At 45.6% G+C, this 15,181-nt stretch overlaps 1 protein-coding gene across 1 annotated transcript in view; it reads left to right on the top strand.

The window, feature by feature from the left end:
* Positions 1–801: 801 nt before the first annotated feature.
* The window catches only part of arhgap39 (Rho GTPase activating protein 39), a gene marked incomplete at both ends in the record, with an annotated part of 45,228 nt that continues 30,848 nt past the window's right edge, over positions 802–15,181 (top strand). Inside the window, 2 exons of the mRNA XM_080536595.1 lie at positions 802–902; positions 5,350–5,781. Of these exons, the coding sequence (XP_080392721.1) occupies positions 802–902; positions 5,350–5,781 (533 nt within the window). The remainder of the gene's footprint in view (positions 903–5,349; positions 5,782–15,181) is intronic.

Below are 15,181 nucleotides of genomic sequence, written 5' to 3' on the forward strand. Positions count from 1 at the left end.
AGAGAGAGAGAGAGGGAGAGACAGACAGACACAGACAGACAGAGAGAAAGAGAGAGAGAGAGAGAGAGAGAGAGAGAGAGAGAGAGAGAGAGAGAGAGAGAGAGAGAGAGAGAGAGAGGGAGACAGAGGACAAACTGCTATTTTATTTTTAGTGTGACCCCCTCCTGATCCACAGAACAGAGACCAGGGGAGTAATACGAATTTGGACGAATGACAAAGTTTATAGAATAGATGGGAAAATTGTATTACCACAAAGCCTCTACAAACAGCAGCTAATTTGATACATGGTCTTTTTAATGACATGTATCAAAAAGCAGGGAAGGTGATTGACAGGGATTAATGCACATTTTCACGTATATAATTACACACAATTTAAAAAAAAAATATATAGTGATAATGGCGCACATTTCGTGAACGAATTGATCAAACACAGTGTCCAAACACCTGGACATTGAAGAGTGTGTTTCTCTAATGGAAACACACATGACAATAAAATTGAGACCTATGGGTTTGATATGAATGAATGAATGAATGAATGAAATGAATGAAATAAATGAAATTAATGAATTTGAAATAGTAAATGGGAGATTAGACTACCCATAGTAGACGACAATAGGGAAGTATTGATTGATTGATTGAAAACTTTATTAGAAGATTTGCAGAAGCAAGTGACATGAAAGTACATATTTCAATTGGGGTCCTAGATACTCAATTCATCGTTATATGTAAAGACAGCAGATTTGGCAGAAACAGAAAACACACTGGCCACGTGGATGGCTATTTAGGAAATAGCCAGAACAAATGATCTGCCAGTCCCTTCTGTTTCCTACAGGATCGAGAATACAACCTGATGACCAGATCCTCATCGACGAGATGGAAGGAGAACACTGGCGCAGCCCGCGGTGGGTTGAGCCATTTGGGGTGCTGCTGAGCATCTCAACTGCTGTCAAGATCGCAGAACGAGATACGTGGATACACAGAGCCATTGAAAGAAGTGACATTGTTCCCCTCGAACGACGGGTAGTGGTGGAAGCCCGGGCTACAAAGGGGTTATTCAGTTAGTGAATATTACGTCTCAAACCCGGTGAAGAATTCTTCAGATCCACTATCTCTTAGAATGAGGGGACCAAATCCTCCCGACGACCCAAACGAGACGCCCGTCCAGGCACACGACCCAGTCTGGGGCAGTAATGTCCCAGATGACATAGAAACCCTGAACTATCAATCAGAGACATTTGTAAATGCATCCCTTACGAACTGAATGACTCTTGACCTATCGACTGCAGTGGCAGGAGGAACATGTGTGATGCTTGACACCAAATGATTGTTTGTTGTGTCTTCCCCTGCTTCAAAGCTATGACTAACAAACTGATTTCAGGAATATTTGTAACCTAAGTACCTAACCCAATTTGAGAAACTCTAATCCAAATTGAGATTCATGTGTGATCTGTACGGCGATGTTGAATGACAGTTAAACTGGAAAATATGAAAGAAAGTTGAAACGACCTGAATAAAGAGAGAATGTTTGTATCGTGATAAATTATGAAAAACAGCAGGGAATGATAGGTTCGAAAATGTTTTCATAATGTTAAATAACGAATTGATCAAACACAGTGTCCAAACACCTGGACATTGAAGAGTGTGTTTCTGTAACAGCCTGTCTCTGGGCTCTGTTAATGATTGTGTGAACCTTGTACTCTGGACTCTGTTTGTGAACTTTTCCTCCCCTGCTTATCAGATTTCCATGACACCATTCGAAAACAGGTTTTGAGTTGCTCACGGCCACGTCTGTTAAATGATTCGTTCTGAACACCACCTCCTTTTCTAGGAGTCTGATAGGATCACAAACTGCCCCCTCCTTTCCATTCTGTATGAGAACTGAAACATGTGTGCCTTTCTGTTAAGAATAAATGACCTGCTCCTTGCAAGATAAGGCAGTCTGAATTCGGAGTCTCTAGGGGGAGACTTCGCATTCATTCTCCTTGCAAGAGAATGGCGATCATGATGAACTCCGTGTCTCTTTGTTGTTTAAAGTCTACTACGGTCTGTTTGAACTAGCGACGGGTTAGCATGGCTTGCTTTACAAACAAGCTGAACAGAATATAGCATTTAAGCCCAGAACCAGAACCCGACATTCATCATCCTAAACCATACATTTGAATTAGCCTATTTGATCAAATCGATTATTTATTTATCGATTTATTTTATGATTTATAGCCTACACCCAGTCAGTGCTGTCTGCAGATCACATGTGTGAGCAGATGCAGATGTCTGATGCATCAGATCAACAATCCCATTTCACCATTAGAGAGAGAAGATTAGCCAGGTGGGGCTGTGTGTGTTAGAAATCTCCAAATCTCTCCATTTCCTCCATAACCAGATTAGATAAAGTATGCTGGATTAACGTGTCCTATGGAAAGCTAATGAGCACCAGTGTTGTTCCAGCTGCCTCCATCCTGCTGGGGTTGGGAGATCACCCCCCTGTATTAGCTGCAGTTCCTATGCTTCGCCACACTAGGATAGACACACACATGGACACACGCGGACACACACGGACACACATGGACACACACATGGACACACATGCCTAGACGCACACATTCTCTCATGCTGCTACTGTATTCTGTATTTCTGCTGCATTCCCCTAAGTTTCTACAGCTGTCACGGAGCAGCCTCAACTATCACAAGCGTATGCTGCTGTGTGTATACACTGTGTGTGTGTGTGTGTGTGTGTGTGTGTGTGTGTGTGTCTGTGTGTCTGTGTGTGTGTGTGTGTGTGTGACTCGTCTCCGAGCTTCCCTTCCCAATAGCGTTGTCCCTCTGGGCCAGTGGCAGCTGCAGACATCCTATCCTGGCATGTATGATCAGTATGTGTGTGTGGAGCCGTCCGTGTGTGTGCATTTGTGCATGAGCACGTAGACTGGCATGCGTGGGGATATCTGAGTGGGTTTCTTATTGAGTGTGTGATACCTTCCTTCATTCCCTGGGGCACTCAGGCTGCAAACTGGGGGTGTGGGAAGCTGCTGGAATGCTAATGCTATAACACGCTATAATGTGGGTTAGGTAACCAATTGTGGTGTTCCATGTCCAGGGTCCTAATCTGTATGTGTGTGTGAGGGGAGTTGGGGGGGGGGGGGTAGTGCTGACTACGCTGATACAACAGTCTGTGATGTATTGGGCTTCATAAAAGAGACAAGTGGTGATTCTGGGTGGTTCTAGAGAGGCAGGCAGGCAGGCAGGGAGATGATGGCTGAGACCCAGACACTCATGCTCACAGGGTGGACAAACAGAGCAGTGATGGAGGGGGTTTAACGACGGGGAGGGGTACAAAGGCCCATCGTCTGTCTCATCTATCACACTCCTCCTCCCGCACGGCCAGGAGGTCTGGAGGAGGCGCTACTGTATAATGAATGAATGAATGAATGGTCTTTTATTGTCATTGCTATAGTACAGGTACCAAACAACGAAATTTGGGAGGGGTGGCTCCCCTGGTGCTAGGAAAGAAAAAATAATAATGAAGAGGCCTGCGCTGTCTCATGGAGATATCCATTCATAACGCTGCTACAATCACACAGGGACTGAGAGAGTGGGCCAGAGCAGCCAGACACACCTAATAAAAGAAGCGTGTGTGTGTGTGTGTGTGTGATAGAGAGAGAAGGTAGCAGCCTCAGCACTTGGCATTGTCTAGCACAACTCCCTTAGTGAGTTGTCTGTCTGGCCTGTATGACGCAAGCTATTGTCAGATTTGACCCAGCTTGGCATCCATAAAGGAGTCTGTACACTTTGCGTTGTGTTATATGACTCATGATCTGTAACAGTAGGTTTTAGCCCTGTTTTTCTTGGTCATTATTGCTTTTCAGTGCTCAGTAGGGGTGCAACGGTTCTCGGTTTGATATTTAAGCAATATCACACGAGAGGGAGTGTGTTATACTGAATATCAGCACGGCTGTGATTCGGTCGTAGGTACGAGGCCGCAGGCAAAATACCCCTCCACAAAATATCCGACATTACATGTACTGTATAATGAACTGTACGGTTCGCCATCCACGGTTCAATACGCACTAGTGAATGTCAGTTTATGCCGCGTTCCATTGAAAGTCGGAGGTCGGGTTGTCTGGAACGCAGTTGCTTCTTGTTCAAATGTTTGTTCATGGCAAGCAGAGTTGAGAACATGGCAACAGTTTGAGGAAGCCCCGGATATGTCGTAGGGTAGGCTATATTGCGTATGGCTATATATACTGTATATAGCTGTCATGGCTAAAGTGCACTTTTACTTTTATGTCTTCTTCTCTGATACCAGTAGTCAAGGCTAAGAGGCACTTTTACATTTGAAAGTGTTTTTTCTTTTATAGTTTTTACATTATACAATATACCAGTCATATTCTGGAATGTGTCTGAATATTAAAGTTCCATAAGTGTAAGCAAAATAAAGTGAAGTAACAGTTTGTAAATAAATAGTACCATTTTTTTTTTTGTCCTTATGCACAAAACACATGCCGAAACCGTGACCCAAAAACCAAGGTTCATACCAAACCGTAGGCCAACTGAACCGTTGCACCCCTGGTGCTCAGTGAAGTCTTTAACCCTTGACCTTTTAGTCTCCGGGCCCTATTATGCACTTCTTAACTTGCCGTATTAAGTCTTAATTAAGACGCACCGCCAGGTTAAGACCTACCCCCACCCTTATTATGCGCTTCATACGCGCTACTGCTATTATGCAGGTGTCGATAGGCGCCCACACATAAGACGTAAAACTCCCGTGCATATATTGCTCATTGTGGGAGTGTTCATATGTTAATGAAGTGCACTAGGCGCCCCTGCTATTATGCGATCTGACTTTGCTCCTATCGCTAATAAGTGGTTTGAAAAGTTCTTAAGTTTAGACTTCATGCACGTTTTGAAACACGAGCGCGCCTCCGCGGTTTGCGCATGCATGTGGGCACACATGAACACGCACGTGGCTCCACGGCAAGACGTCAATTACGGTCACAGTATAAATGCTTTATTTCAGAAGGGAGACTCAGAGAAGCGCGCTGACCTCCTTCTCAGGACTTCCATAATAGCATAGCGCTAATGACTCAACGCAGCCGGTTCTTAAAGGGAATGGCACCTGGCACGCTGATTGGGTTGATTGAGAAGACGCCCAAAACACACCCATGACTAATTTCTTTGCTTAGCGCCGGGTTTTAGGCGCCCACTACAGCACGCATAATAGCAAAGTGGCCTTGACCACGCCTCCACGTCTTAAGTTTAGATCTACCGCCTCATCTTATTGATGAAGTGCATAATAGGGCCCTCCTTGTCTGAACCTACTCAACATCCCCCCCCCCCCTCTGTCTCCCCCTGCAGGCTGGAGTGGGTGGAGATCATCGAGCCGCGCACGCGGGAGCGCATGTATGCCAACCTGCTGACGGGCGAGTGCGTGTGGGACCCGCCGCAGGGCGTGCGCATCAAGCGCACCGGGGACAACCAGTGGTGGGAGCTGTTTGACCCCAACACCTCGCGCTTCTACTACTACAACGCCTCCACCCAGCGCACCGTGTGGCACCGGCCCCAGGCCTGCGACATCATCCCCCTGGCCAAGCTGCAGACCCTCAAGCAGCACACCGACTCGCCCCGCCCCGGAGGAGGGGGAGTGCCAGGGGGGGGGGGGGGAGGGGGGAGGACGTCGGCGGACAACAGCCCAGGACGCAGCAGCGCGGTCAGCAGGGAGGGCAGCACCTCGTCTTCACTGGACCAGGAGCTGACGGACAAACAGGTCAACAGAGAAGATCCAGACAGGTAACTAAACGCTACCGTCAGCCTCAGACCGCCGCACCCTGACCACAACATGAACATGAACTCTTTAACGCTGATGTGAGACCAGGAGCTGGCCGACAGACAGCCAGACATGATGAAACGAGAGGGTTATGGCTCCAAACCTGAAACGGCTTATAGTTTCCTCACACACACAGTACACTCTGTCTGGTTGTCCCTTTGTCATGTCACACACTCTCTCTCTCTCTCTCTCTCTCTCTCTCTCTCTCTCTATTGATTGACCCTTTTCTCCTCCTCATTCAAATCACCTCATCTCCTGTTCATTCTCTCATTCACCTTCGATTTTCCCTCTCTCCTCTCCCTGCTCAGTCTCTCTCTCTCTCCCTCTCTCTGTTCCTCTCTTACCCTCCCTCCCTTTCTCTCCCTCTCCCCTTCAGTCTCTAACGAGTCTGTCTTTTGCTCATTAGCTGTAATCTGCTGCAGTCTGCTGTGATTGGTGGATACGGTTGTGCCGGGGTCGCAGTGTCCTGTAAATGTGTTCCTGTCCCTGCCAGGCAGTGATGACGACAGAACATGCCACACACACACACTCACACACTCACACAAACAAACAGGAGAGGAGAGAGGCGGGCGGCTTCTCAAGGCCACACAGGCCATCTCAGAGACAGATTGTGAGAGTAATAACCTCAGAATATCTACACTCCACAGGAAAGGCCAAGGATTGTATTTGAGAACGGGGCAAAAGGGAGGGGTGGAGGACGAAAAAAAAGAGGATTCTGATGAAATAGTGACTGACTGTCCTCGAGGTATAAGAGCCATTCTATTCCCCCCTACTGTTTCACACTCTGCCCAGCACTGTGCATCCACGTTGATCGCCATCACCCTCAATTAGAGCTCTCTCACGCTGTGAGCTCATAACTTAGCTGCTTCCTCGTCCTTTCTTGTAAAAGTGTCTTAAGGGGAAACAGTTTGGGCCCACATCCACTACGTATATCCCATTGGGAGATGGGGACAGAGTGACAGAGAAGGTTGCTGCATTGGAGTTTAAATTGGAGTTTTCTTTTCAGTTGAACTCAAATTCAAGTATGTGTGTGTGTGTGTGTGTGTGTGTGTGTGTGTGTGTGTGTGTCTCTACAGCTCTGGAAAGAATTAAGAGACCACTGCAAAATTATCAGTTTCTCTGGTTTTACTATTTATTGGTATGTGTTTGAATAGAATTTCTTGCAGAAGATTAGGCCTACAACTGGTCAAAATAACAACAAAGAAGCAGTATTTTCTGACCTCGATTAATGCAAAGAAAACAAGTTCATATTCATTTTTAAACAACATAATACTAATGTTTTAACTTAGGAAGTTCTTTAGGAAGGTGACTTTATGCCAATCCTGGCGCAAAAATTCAAGCAGCTCGGCTTTGTTTGATGGCTTGTGAACATCCATCTTCCTCTTGATTACATTCCAGAGGTTTTCAATGGAGTTCAGGTCTGGAGATTGGGCTGGTCATGACAGGGTCTTGATCTGGTGGTCCTCCATCCACACCTTGATTGACCTGTCTGTGTGGCATGGAGCATTGTCCTACTGGAAAAAAATATCTTTAGAGTTGAGGAATATTGTCAGAGCCGAAGGAAGCCATTTCTTTCCGGGACAACCTTGTACGTGGCTTGATTCATATGTGACACAGGCCAATGAAAAGTGCTACCTGTAGGCGAAATCATTTTTCTTTTTTTTTACATGTGCTTAAACTACAGATTGTCAGCTTTCAAATGATGCATCATACATTGAAAGCTGACAACATCATACATGGAAAGCATCATACATGGAAACAAATTGAAGACGACATGAGTATTTGAAAGTTGCTACACCTGAAATCACTAAGCAGAGAAAATCCCTTTCAAAGATGTTGTTTTTTCCTCACCTTCACAGCCAGGTAATGGGCGGTAACAATGTCTGGTTAACCCCACCCCCAACCACTCCCCCTCTAGCTGTCACTATCTGTCAGTGGTAAGTCACTGGGTCAGATAGCTAACATTATTACCTAGCAAGGTATTACCTAAGCTAATTAGCCAGCTTATCATTATGGAGGCTTTATGGTTGTAACTATTATTCTTTTAATGAAACAAAAAAGTCTTGAATCAGAATCAGAATTTATTTTACAGTACACAATAATACAAATATTTGGCTGTGGTTCTTCAACATTAGCTTTGCAGCAACATAATCACATAATCACAACAATACCATCACAATAATCACAAGTAAATAAGTAAAGTAAGTAATAAAGTGTAACAAAGTGTATCAAGTGTCACATGCAAGTAATAAAGTGTAAACAGTAACATGCTGTGCAAAGTTCAACAAGATGAAAATGAAAGTGTTCAGGTATTTATTTTTTTATTTTTTTTAACCTTTATTTATACAGGTAAGAAACACATTGAGCTAAAACTAAACTAAAACTACACAGTCTAAAACAAAAACTAGTCTAAAACAGTCTAAGATAATCTAAAACTAAGCTAAAACTACAAAAACCTAAAACTAGGCAGTTAAAGATCTAGGGACAGGGAGGGGTCAGTAATGGGCAAAAGGGAGGGTCAACTTAATAGCAAGAACAGATCATGGACTCGCACTGTATGCCTCTCAGCTTGAAGAGCTTGAAACTGGAGAGAGGGATCAGCTGAGACAGTTTCAGACTCTGCTGTAATGAATTCCAAGAGGAAGGGGCTGCAAATGAGAATGCCCTTTTGCCTTTCATGGTCCGGACCAAGGGGATGGAGTATGTGATGATGTCCTGTGTGCGAAGGCCGTAGACAGATTGCTTGCGTGACAAGTGGTTAGAAAGGTAGGAGGGGAGCAGACCAAGGATGGATTTGTAAATGAAAGTATACCAGTGAAGGGTTCGGCGGATAGAGAGAGATGACCAGTTAACCAGGGAGTATAGCACACAGTGATGTATAAGGGGTTTACAGCCTGTAATGAATCTTAATTTCTCAAGTAGTCAGGTAGTGTGCAATTCCTGCATTCCTCCAGCGTGTTTCTCCTGCCACTACAAACGGACAGTCTTGTTCCGAGGTGCCTTTTTCTGAGGTGCCTTGTTCTGAGGCGCTGTGGAGTCTGGTGGGCACGGGCATGTGGTGTCTTTTGCCTCATCAGAACAGAATTCTCTGATCTTGTCAAAGAGATACTTCTGTCTGTCCACGTCAAGTCCGGGTGGGGCTTGCACAGGAAGATCACCTCTGGGGGGCTTGACATCAATGTGTTTCAGTAGCTGAAACTCGACTGGTTGTGCGTCGTTGTATTCCCTGGCCATAACCACGCCAGGTTTCTGAGCATCAAAGCTGCAACAGACAGAAGACAATACATTAAATTAAATATAATATCAATTAAATATAATATAATAATAAATGAAATAATATTACCGCCACACCATGTTCATAAAATGAAATAGGTAATACATGACAATGAATTACCTGAAGTGTTGGTAACTCTTAATCTGTGGGAGCTTTCGGAAGTAGCCACCAAGATGCTTTTGCCAGTCGTAGCATTGAACAAGCACGGTGCCATTCTCCAGGCCTACAAGCTGGGGGATGTTGACCTGTTTCACCGGAGAGCTGTCCGTCACGACTTTAGCAATGTCAGCCAAAGTGTCCACTCTGGTCTTCCTGAAGCACTGCTTGACAAGGCCAAAGCACCAGTCGGGGCCAAACTTGGTGTGGCCTGCAATCAGGAAGTGGAGGGCCAGTGTCTTGTGAAGGCCATGCATGGTCCGCCACGCACAGTACCACAGCATGAAGTTGTTCTTGTTTTGGCCACTGCAGTTGTCACAGTTCAGGTCCACGTATGTTTCTCCAACTCCATACTTCTCGAAGAAATGATGCAGGTAATTGATGACTGCGTTGCTGCCCTTACTCGATGACATCCCTTCATCGATTAGGTAGTTCACCTGCTTAGGCATCCCTTCGCAGGAGACACCAAAGATGCCGCACTTGCGTGGAGTCAGAAAGTACATGGGCCCTGGTTGATGAGGGTCAGAGGGGTAGTGGACCTAAGAAAGAGAGACAAAAGAGGAAGAGAAGAAAAAGATTAGATGCAGTGAAAACCAACATCACAGAGAATTGTGTTTGTGTAAACCAAATACAATCAACAGTCATAGGATGAACTAATTCTCACCTGTTGTGCAAAGTCAAAACTGTAGTGCATCGTGATTTCTCGGCTTGCTGGTGTGGAGGGGCCAAGAGAGAGCTGCGATTCCTTGCAGACCTCCGCACAGGCAGTATTCATGCGCTGGTACAGAGAACGCTCCTTTGCAACACGGTCTAGGTGCTGCTCCTGCTTCTTCAGCTTGGCTGATTTCACCACATCCGGCAGATTGGCACTTCGGAACACTTGGTAGTTGTTCCGCTGGCACTCCCAGCACAGGGTTAGGGTTAGGGTTATCTGTCCGGGGTTTCGTGCTTGTTATGTGAGGGACCAAGGTCTTCCACAGCTTTCGGAAGCTGTCCACACTAACAACACGTTGCTCTGCAAAGAAAGAAATTATGTTATGAGTATGACAGCTGCACACAACATACAGTAGTAGCCTTACACACACTAAACATGACTTCTAGTGGCCTTACACACACATGTGTCTGTGTGTGTGTGTGTGTGTGTGTGTGTGTGTGTGTGTGTCTGTGTGTGTGTGTGTGTGTGTATGTCGAGACCCGGAATCCAGAGGGAGGAGGAGAGGAGGAGAGGAACCCAGAGGGAGGAGGAGAGGAGCGTGTGTCTGTGTGTGTGTGTGTGTGTGTGTGTGTGTGTCTCTGCATGTGTGTATGTCGAGACCCGGAACCCAGAGGGAGGAGGAGAGGAGGAGAGGAGCGTGTGTTTGGGTGTGTTCGTCTGCAGCAGACTCTGGCCCTCTCTCTCTCTTTCTCTCTCTCTCTGTTTCTCTCTCTCTCTCTAATTCGCTTTCTCTATCTCTCTCTCCCCTCTCTCTATCCCTATATCTCTCCCTCTCTCTCTCTCTCTATCCCTCCCATTTCGACTAGTTGTTTTTACTTGAAGCTCTTTTCGTGACATGTCTTGTAAGTCATGGCCCACACAAATAAATCATCCTATAGATTTGGACACTGCAGGGAGATTGACACAGGAGGACTCTGTGGGGCTTTGTTGCGTGGGACGGGGACACAGAGCTGTGTGTCTGTGAGTCTGTGTGTGTGTGTTACTGTCTACATCCCTGTGTGTGTCTGTGTGTGTGTGTGTTACTGTCTACATCCCTGTGTGTCTGTCTACACCTTGGTGGTAAGGTATTACAGTATTACAGCTACAGTCTGGTAAGCAAGACTTCCCTGATCTCCTCTTTTAGAGCTGAAAGGTTCTTTAAAGAAAGATAATAGATCACATTACAATTCTACTGAACACGAGTTTAACACAATGTTTACATACCACGTGCAGTCCTTTTTCTGGAGAAAGTTTTTGTTTGTTCGTGGACAGACTGGACACTTCTTCCTCACGCGTGGTACTAGCCCATTTTCCTTGTAGGATTCCTTATTATACTCACAAGCAAGATCCAGGTGTTTGTCAACAAATGCCTGCGGTACATCCTCAAGCTGTGGTGGCCCATCAGAATCACAAATGAAGAGCTGTGGAGAATAACAAACCAGGACAGCATAGCTACCACCATCAAAAGGAGAAAGTGGAGCTGGATAGGGCACACCCTTAGGAAGGACTCCAACAACATCACTAGACAGGCCTTGGACTACAACCCGCAGGGGAAGAGGAAAGTTGGAAGGCCGAAAAACACCTGGAGACGTTCCACACCAAGACCTGAAGAACATTGGGGTGAGCTGGCAAGAAACAAAGGCCCAGGCCCAAAAGAGAGTGAGATGGAGAGCTCTGGTGGACGCCCTATGCCCCTCAACGGGGTGAAGAGGACTAACTATTCCTTATTCCAGGTTCCTTATATCAAAGCTGAAACAGACAAAAATAAACACAGTTAGCTAGCTGTACACGGTATCAACAACACAACACAACAGCATAATGTGCTATGCTAACACTAACACAGCTAGCCCAACCCAAGTAACAAAAGACAAACAGTTAACTAACTGTACACAGTAGCAACAACACAACTTATAAGAACAGCATAATGTGCTACTAACTATGCGATTGTTTTAGAAAGTCTTTAAAAGGCAATACGACGACACAGAACGTACTAGCTAATGCTAACGCTAACGCGGCTAGCCCAACAAACAAACAAAGGAGTCAAGGACTGTAGGCTACTTACATGTGTTGATCCCGTGAAATCCGTATGTTGTCCTAGTAAAGTTTCATTTCTTGGGGACTTTCTTTGTGCCTTCAGTCATTACTGAACAATTGATGAGCTAAGCAGTGTTCATCTATGAACAAACTCGAAATACATTGTCAATGAAAACATTGAAACAGGGCTTCCTTTGTCCCTCCCCCGAGAGCTCAACAGCCAATCACACCCAAGTGTGATGCTCGTGTATTCTGAGCTAGAAGCAGGACAAACAAGCCTATTTTGTTGCTAGATTACACTTATTTAATGAACGTAAAACTGTTCGGAAAAATAACGAGTGGGTACTTCACATCTTCGAGTTGAATGTTAGCTAAAAAAACGAAAATCTGAGTTTTATGTAAGAAATACTCTGAAGACGAATTTGACGTCTTTCTCATTTCCGAGAGGTGTCCAGAAACACCAGCAGCAGTCACATATGTCCTTCACAAAGACAGACCTGGCTGATTCCAGCCTTGCTGAAGCACCCCCAGATTCTCAGCGATCCTCCACCAAATTTCACAGTGAGTCAGAGTCATTTTCGTCCTCTGCCATCTTTGACATTTTGAGGATGGAGCAGCCTGACGCTCACTGTATCCCTCTACTCACTGTACCCCTCTGTTCACTGTATCCCTCTACTCACTGTATCCCTCTACTCACTGTATCCCTCTGTTCACTGTATCCCTCTACTCACTGTATCCCTCTACTCACTGTATCCCTCTACTCACTGTATCCTTCTACTCACTGTATCCCTCTACTCACTGTATCCTTCTACTCACTGTATCCCTCTACTCACTGTATCCCTCTACTCACTGTATCCCTCTGTTCACTGTATCCCTCTGTTCACTCACTGTATCCCTCTACTCACTGTATCCCTCTACTCACTGTATCCCTCTACTCACTGTATCCCTCTCAGTGTTTCCTCCAGGATTTTTCCCATTAGTGGCGGAGCGAATTTTTTTTCGCGTGCACGCGCATAAAACGCGCACTGGCGCTCAAAACAAGGACGTCGTTTCACCAAAAACTAGAGGGTGGCAACAATTATAATTTCTTAAATAGCGGTTAAGTCATTAAAGCCGAGCAGGTGATTTTATATAGAAGGTGATCAAATACCAATATATCCTACAGCTGCAGCGGAACATGCGGAACGCGCATGACACACACACACACACACACACACACACACACACACACACACACACACACAGAAAGATCAATACGAAGTAGGCCGACATGAGAGTACACGCACAAAACCGGCTAACGTTACTCATTAACTGTTTACACAAGTAAAATCACAGTGTGACAGTCAGATGGAGCATTCGGTAAACAACAACAGCAAGGTAATGCTATCAGTTGAGTTAAAGAAAACAAACTCTTACCTTTGAGGACACCAACATGAGCCCTGCTTACCCGTACCTCCGCCGTTCTGTTCGTGGTGATTTTAGAGGCAATAGATTATTTTTGCCCCGCGCATATTGCTATGAATAGTTCGAAGCTAGGTGCTTGCACGTTAGGTGCGAGAATGCTAGGTTAACCCATTAGCGGGAACATTATTTGTTTCACAAAATAGGCTGATTTAATTGACCATGAACATCAGAGACATACATTACGAATGTTCATTTAAAATACTCTATACTGAGCACTGGTATAAGAACATGAACCAGAGAACAGCAGTGTTATGTACGACAGTATGTCATTGCAGCACTTGGTTGCACTTTACGACGTCACGTTCTGTACGTCCGTTAGAGCTTTACGACCTGTGTGTGTGTTGTCAGAATGAATGCAGTGTTTCCCCTACCATTGCCCCCCAACGGGACCTCCCGCCCCCGCAAGAAAAATGTTCAATGTCAATTTGGTTCATGTTTTTTTATTTTTTTATAATGATATTTTTCTCCCAGTTGTATATGGCCGGAATATGTTTATTATGTGGTCGAAATATGTTTATTCTGTGTCATTTGCCTAATTTATGTGCACCCTCATTTAATATGTTTCTCCTCTGTGCGTTTTGCTGCCACGCTTGTCCGCTTGTCTCCTCGTTTCACGAAGGGCGGTGCTCAGCTCCCTCCACACACACGCTCTGACGTGCTAATCTCAAACATTCGTCTCTGCTGTAAGTGCAAATAAAGGCCAACAATAATAGTTTTAGTAATGGACGGACGTAGACCCCAAACCTCTGGAATGGAATGGAATGGAATGGAATGGAATGGACTTTATTTGTCATTGCTACAGTACAGGTACCAAACAACGAAATTTAGGAGGGGTGGCTCCCCTGGTGTTAGGAAAGGGGAAAAAAACACATTTTAGAAAAAGCATAAAATCACAAGAAGGTACGGAGCTGGTTTACATAAATAAAGGCTATGTACACAATCCACTGTACTATACTGCACAGATAGTCAACTAGGGTTGTCATATTGCACAAAAGTATTTTTTCACGTTATTTTAAAGTGTCACAGTTTGCAGGCTTGAAATGTACATGTTTGTGCCTCAGCACTAGCTGCCATACAATCCGTCCGGACTGTCCTGGGCCCAGAACTTAGGCCTTTGCTGTGTTCAGGGCCTTGACGGCCCTGTGGTAGAAGCAGTTCTTCAGTCTGTTTGTCTTAGCGGCCGGGGTCCTGTACCTCCTATTCGAGGGCAGCCTGATAAAGTGTACGTGCCCAGGGTGGGTCGGGTCCCTGGAGATCTTGGAGGCCTTCCTGAGACAGCGTGTGTTGTACAGCTCTTCCAGAGAGGGGAGGGGGGCGCCGGTGATCTTCTGTGCTATTCTCACGACTCTCTGTAGCGCGTTTCTCTCCGCTATTGTGCAGCTGTGGAACCAGTTGCAGATGCCGTAGGTGAGGATGCTCTCCACTGCGCCGTGGTAGAAGGCCACCAGTATCTCCTGCTTGTTGTGTTCTTTCCTGAGGCATCTCAGGGTGTATAGCCGCTGTTGTGCCCTCTTGATGGTGCCTTTTGTGTTGTCCTTCCAGGCCAGGTCATCCCGCATGTGATGTCCCAGGAATCGGAGGGTTGAGACTCTCTCCACGCTCTCTCCATCGATGAGCAGGGGCTGGATCTCGGACTTTTTCCTCCTGAAGTCTACGATGAATTCCTGGGTCTTTGACTTGTTTGACTTGTTTGACTCTGCTTGACTCTGACAAGCAGGCTAACTTCCCGCGTTTATTAAAC

Source organism: Nansenia antarctica, assembly GCF_963989245.1.
Source record: "Nansenia antarctica genome assembly, chromosome: 7".
Taxonomy (NCBI): domain Eukaryota; kingdom Metazoa; phylum Chordata; class Actinopteri; order Argentiniformes; family Microstomatidae; genus Nansenia; species Nansenia antarctica.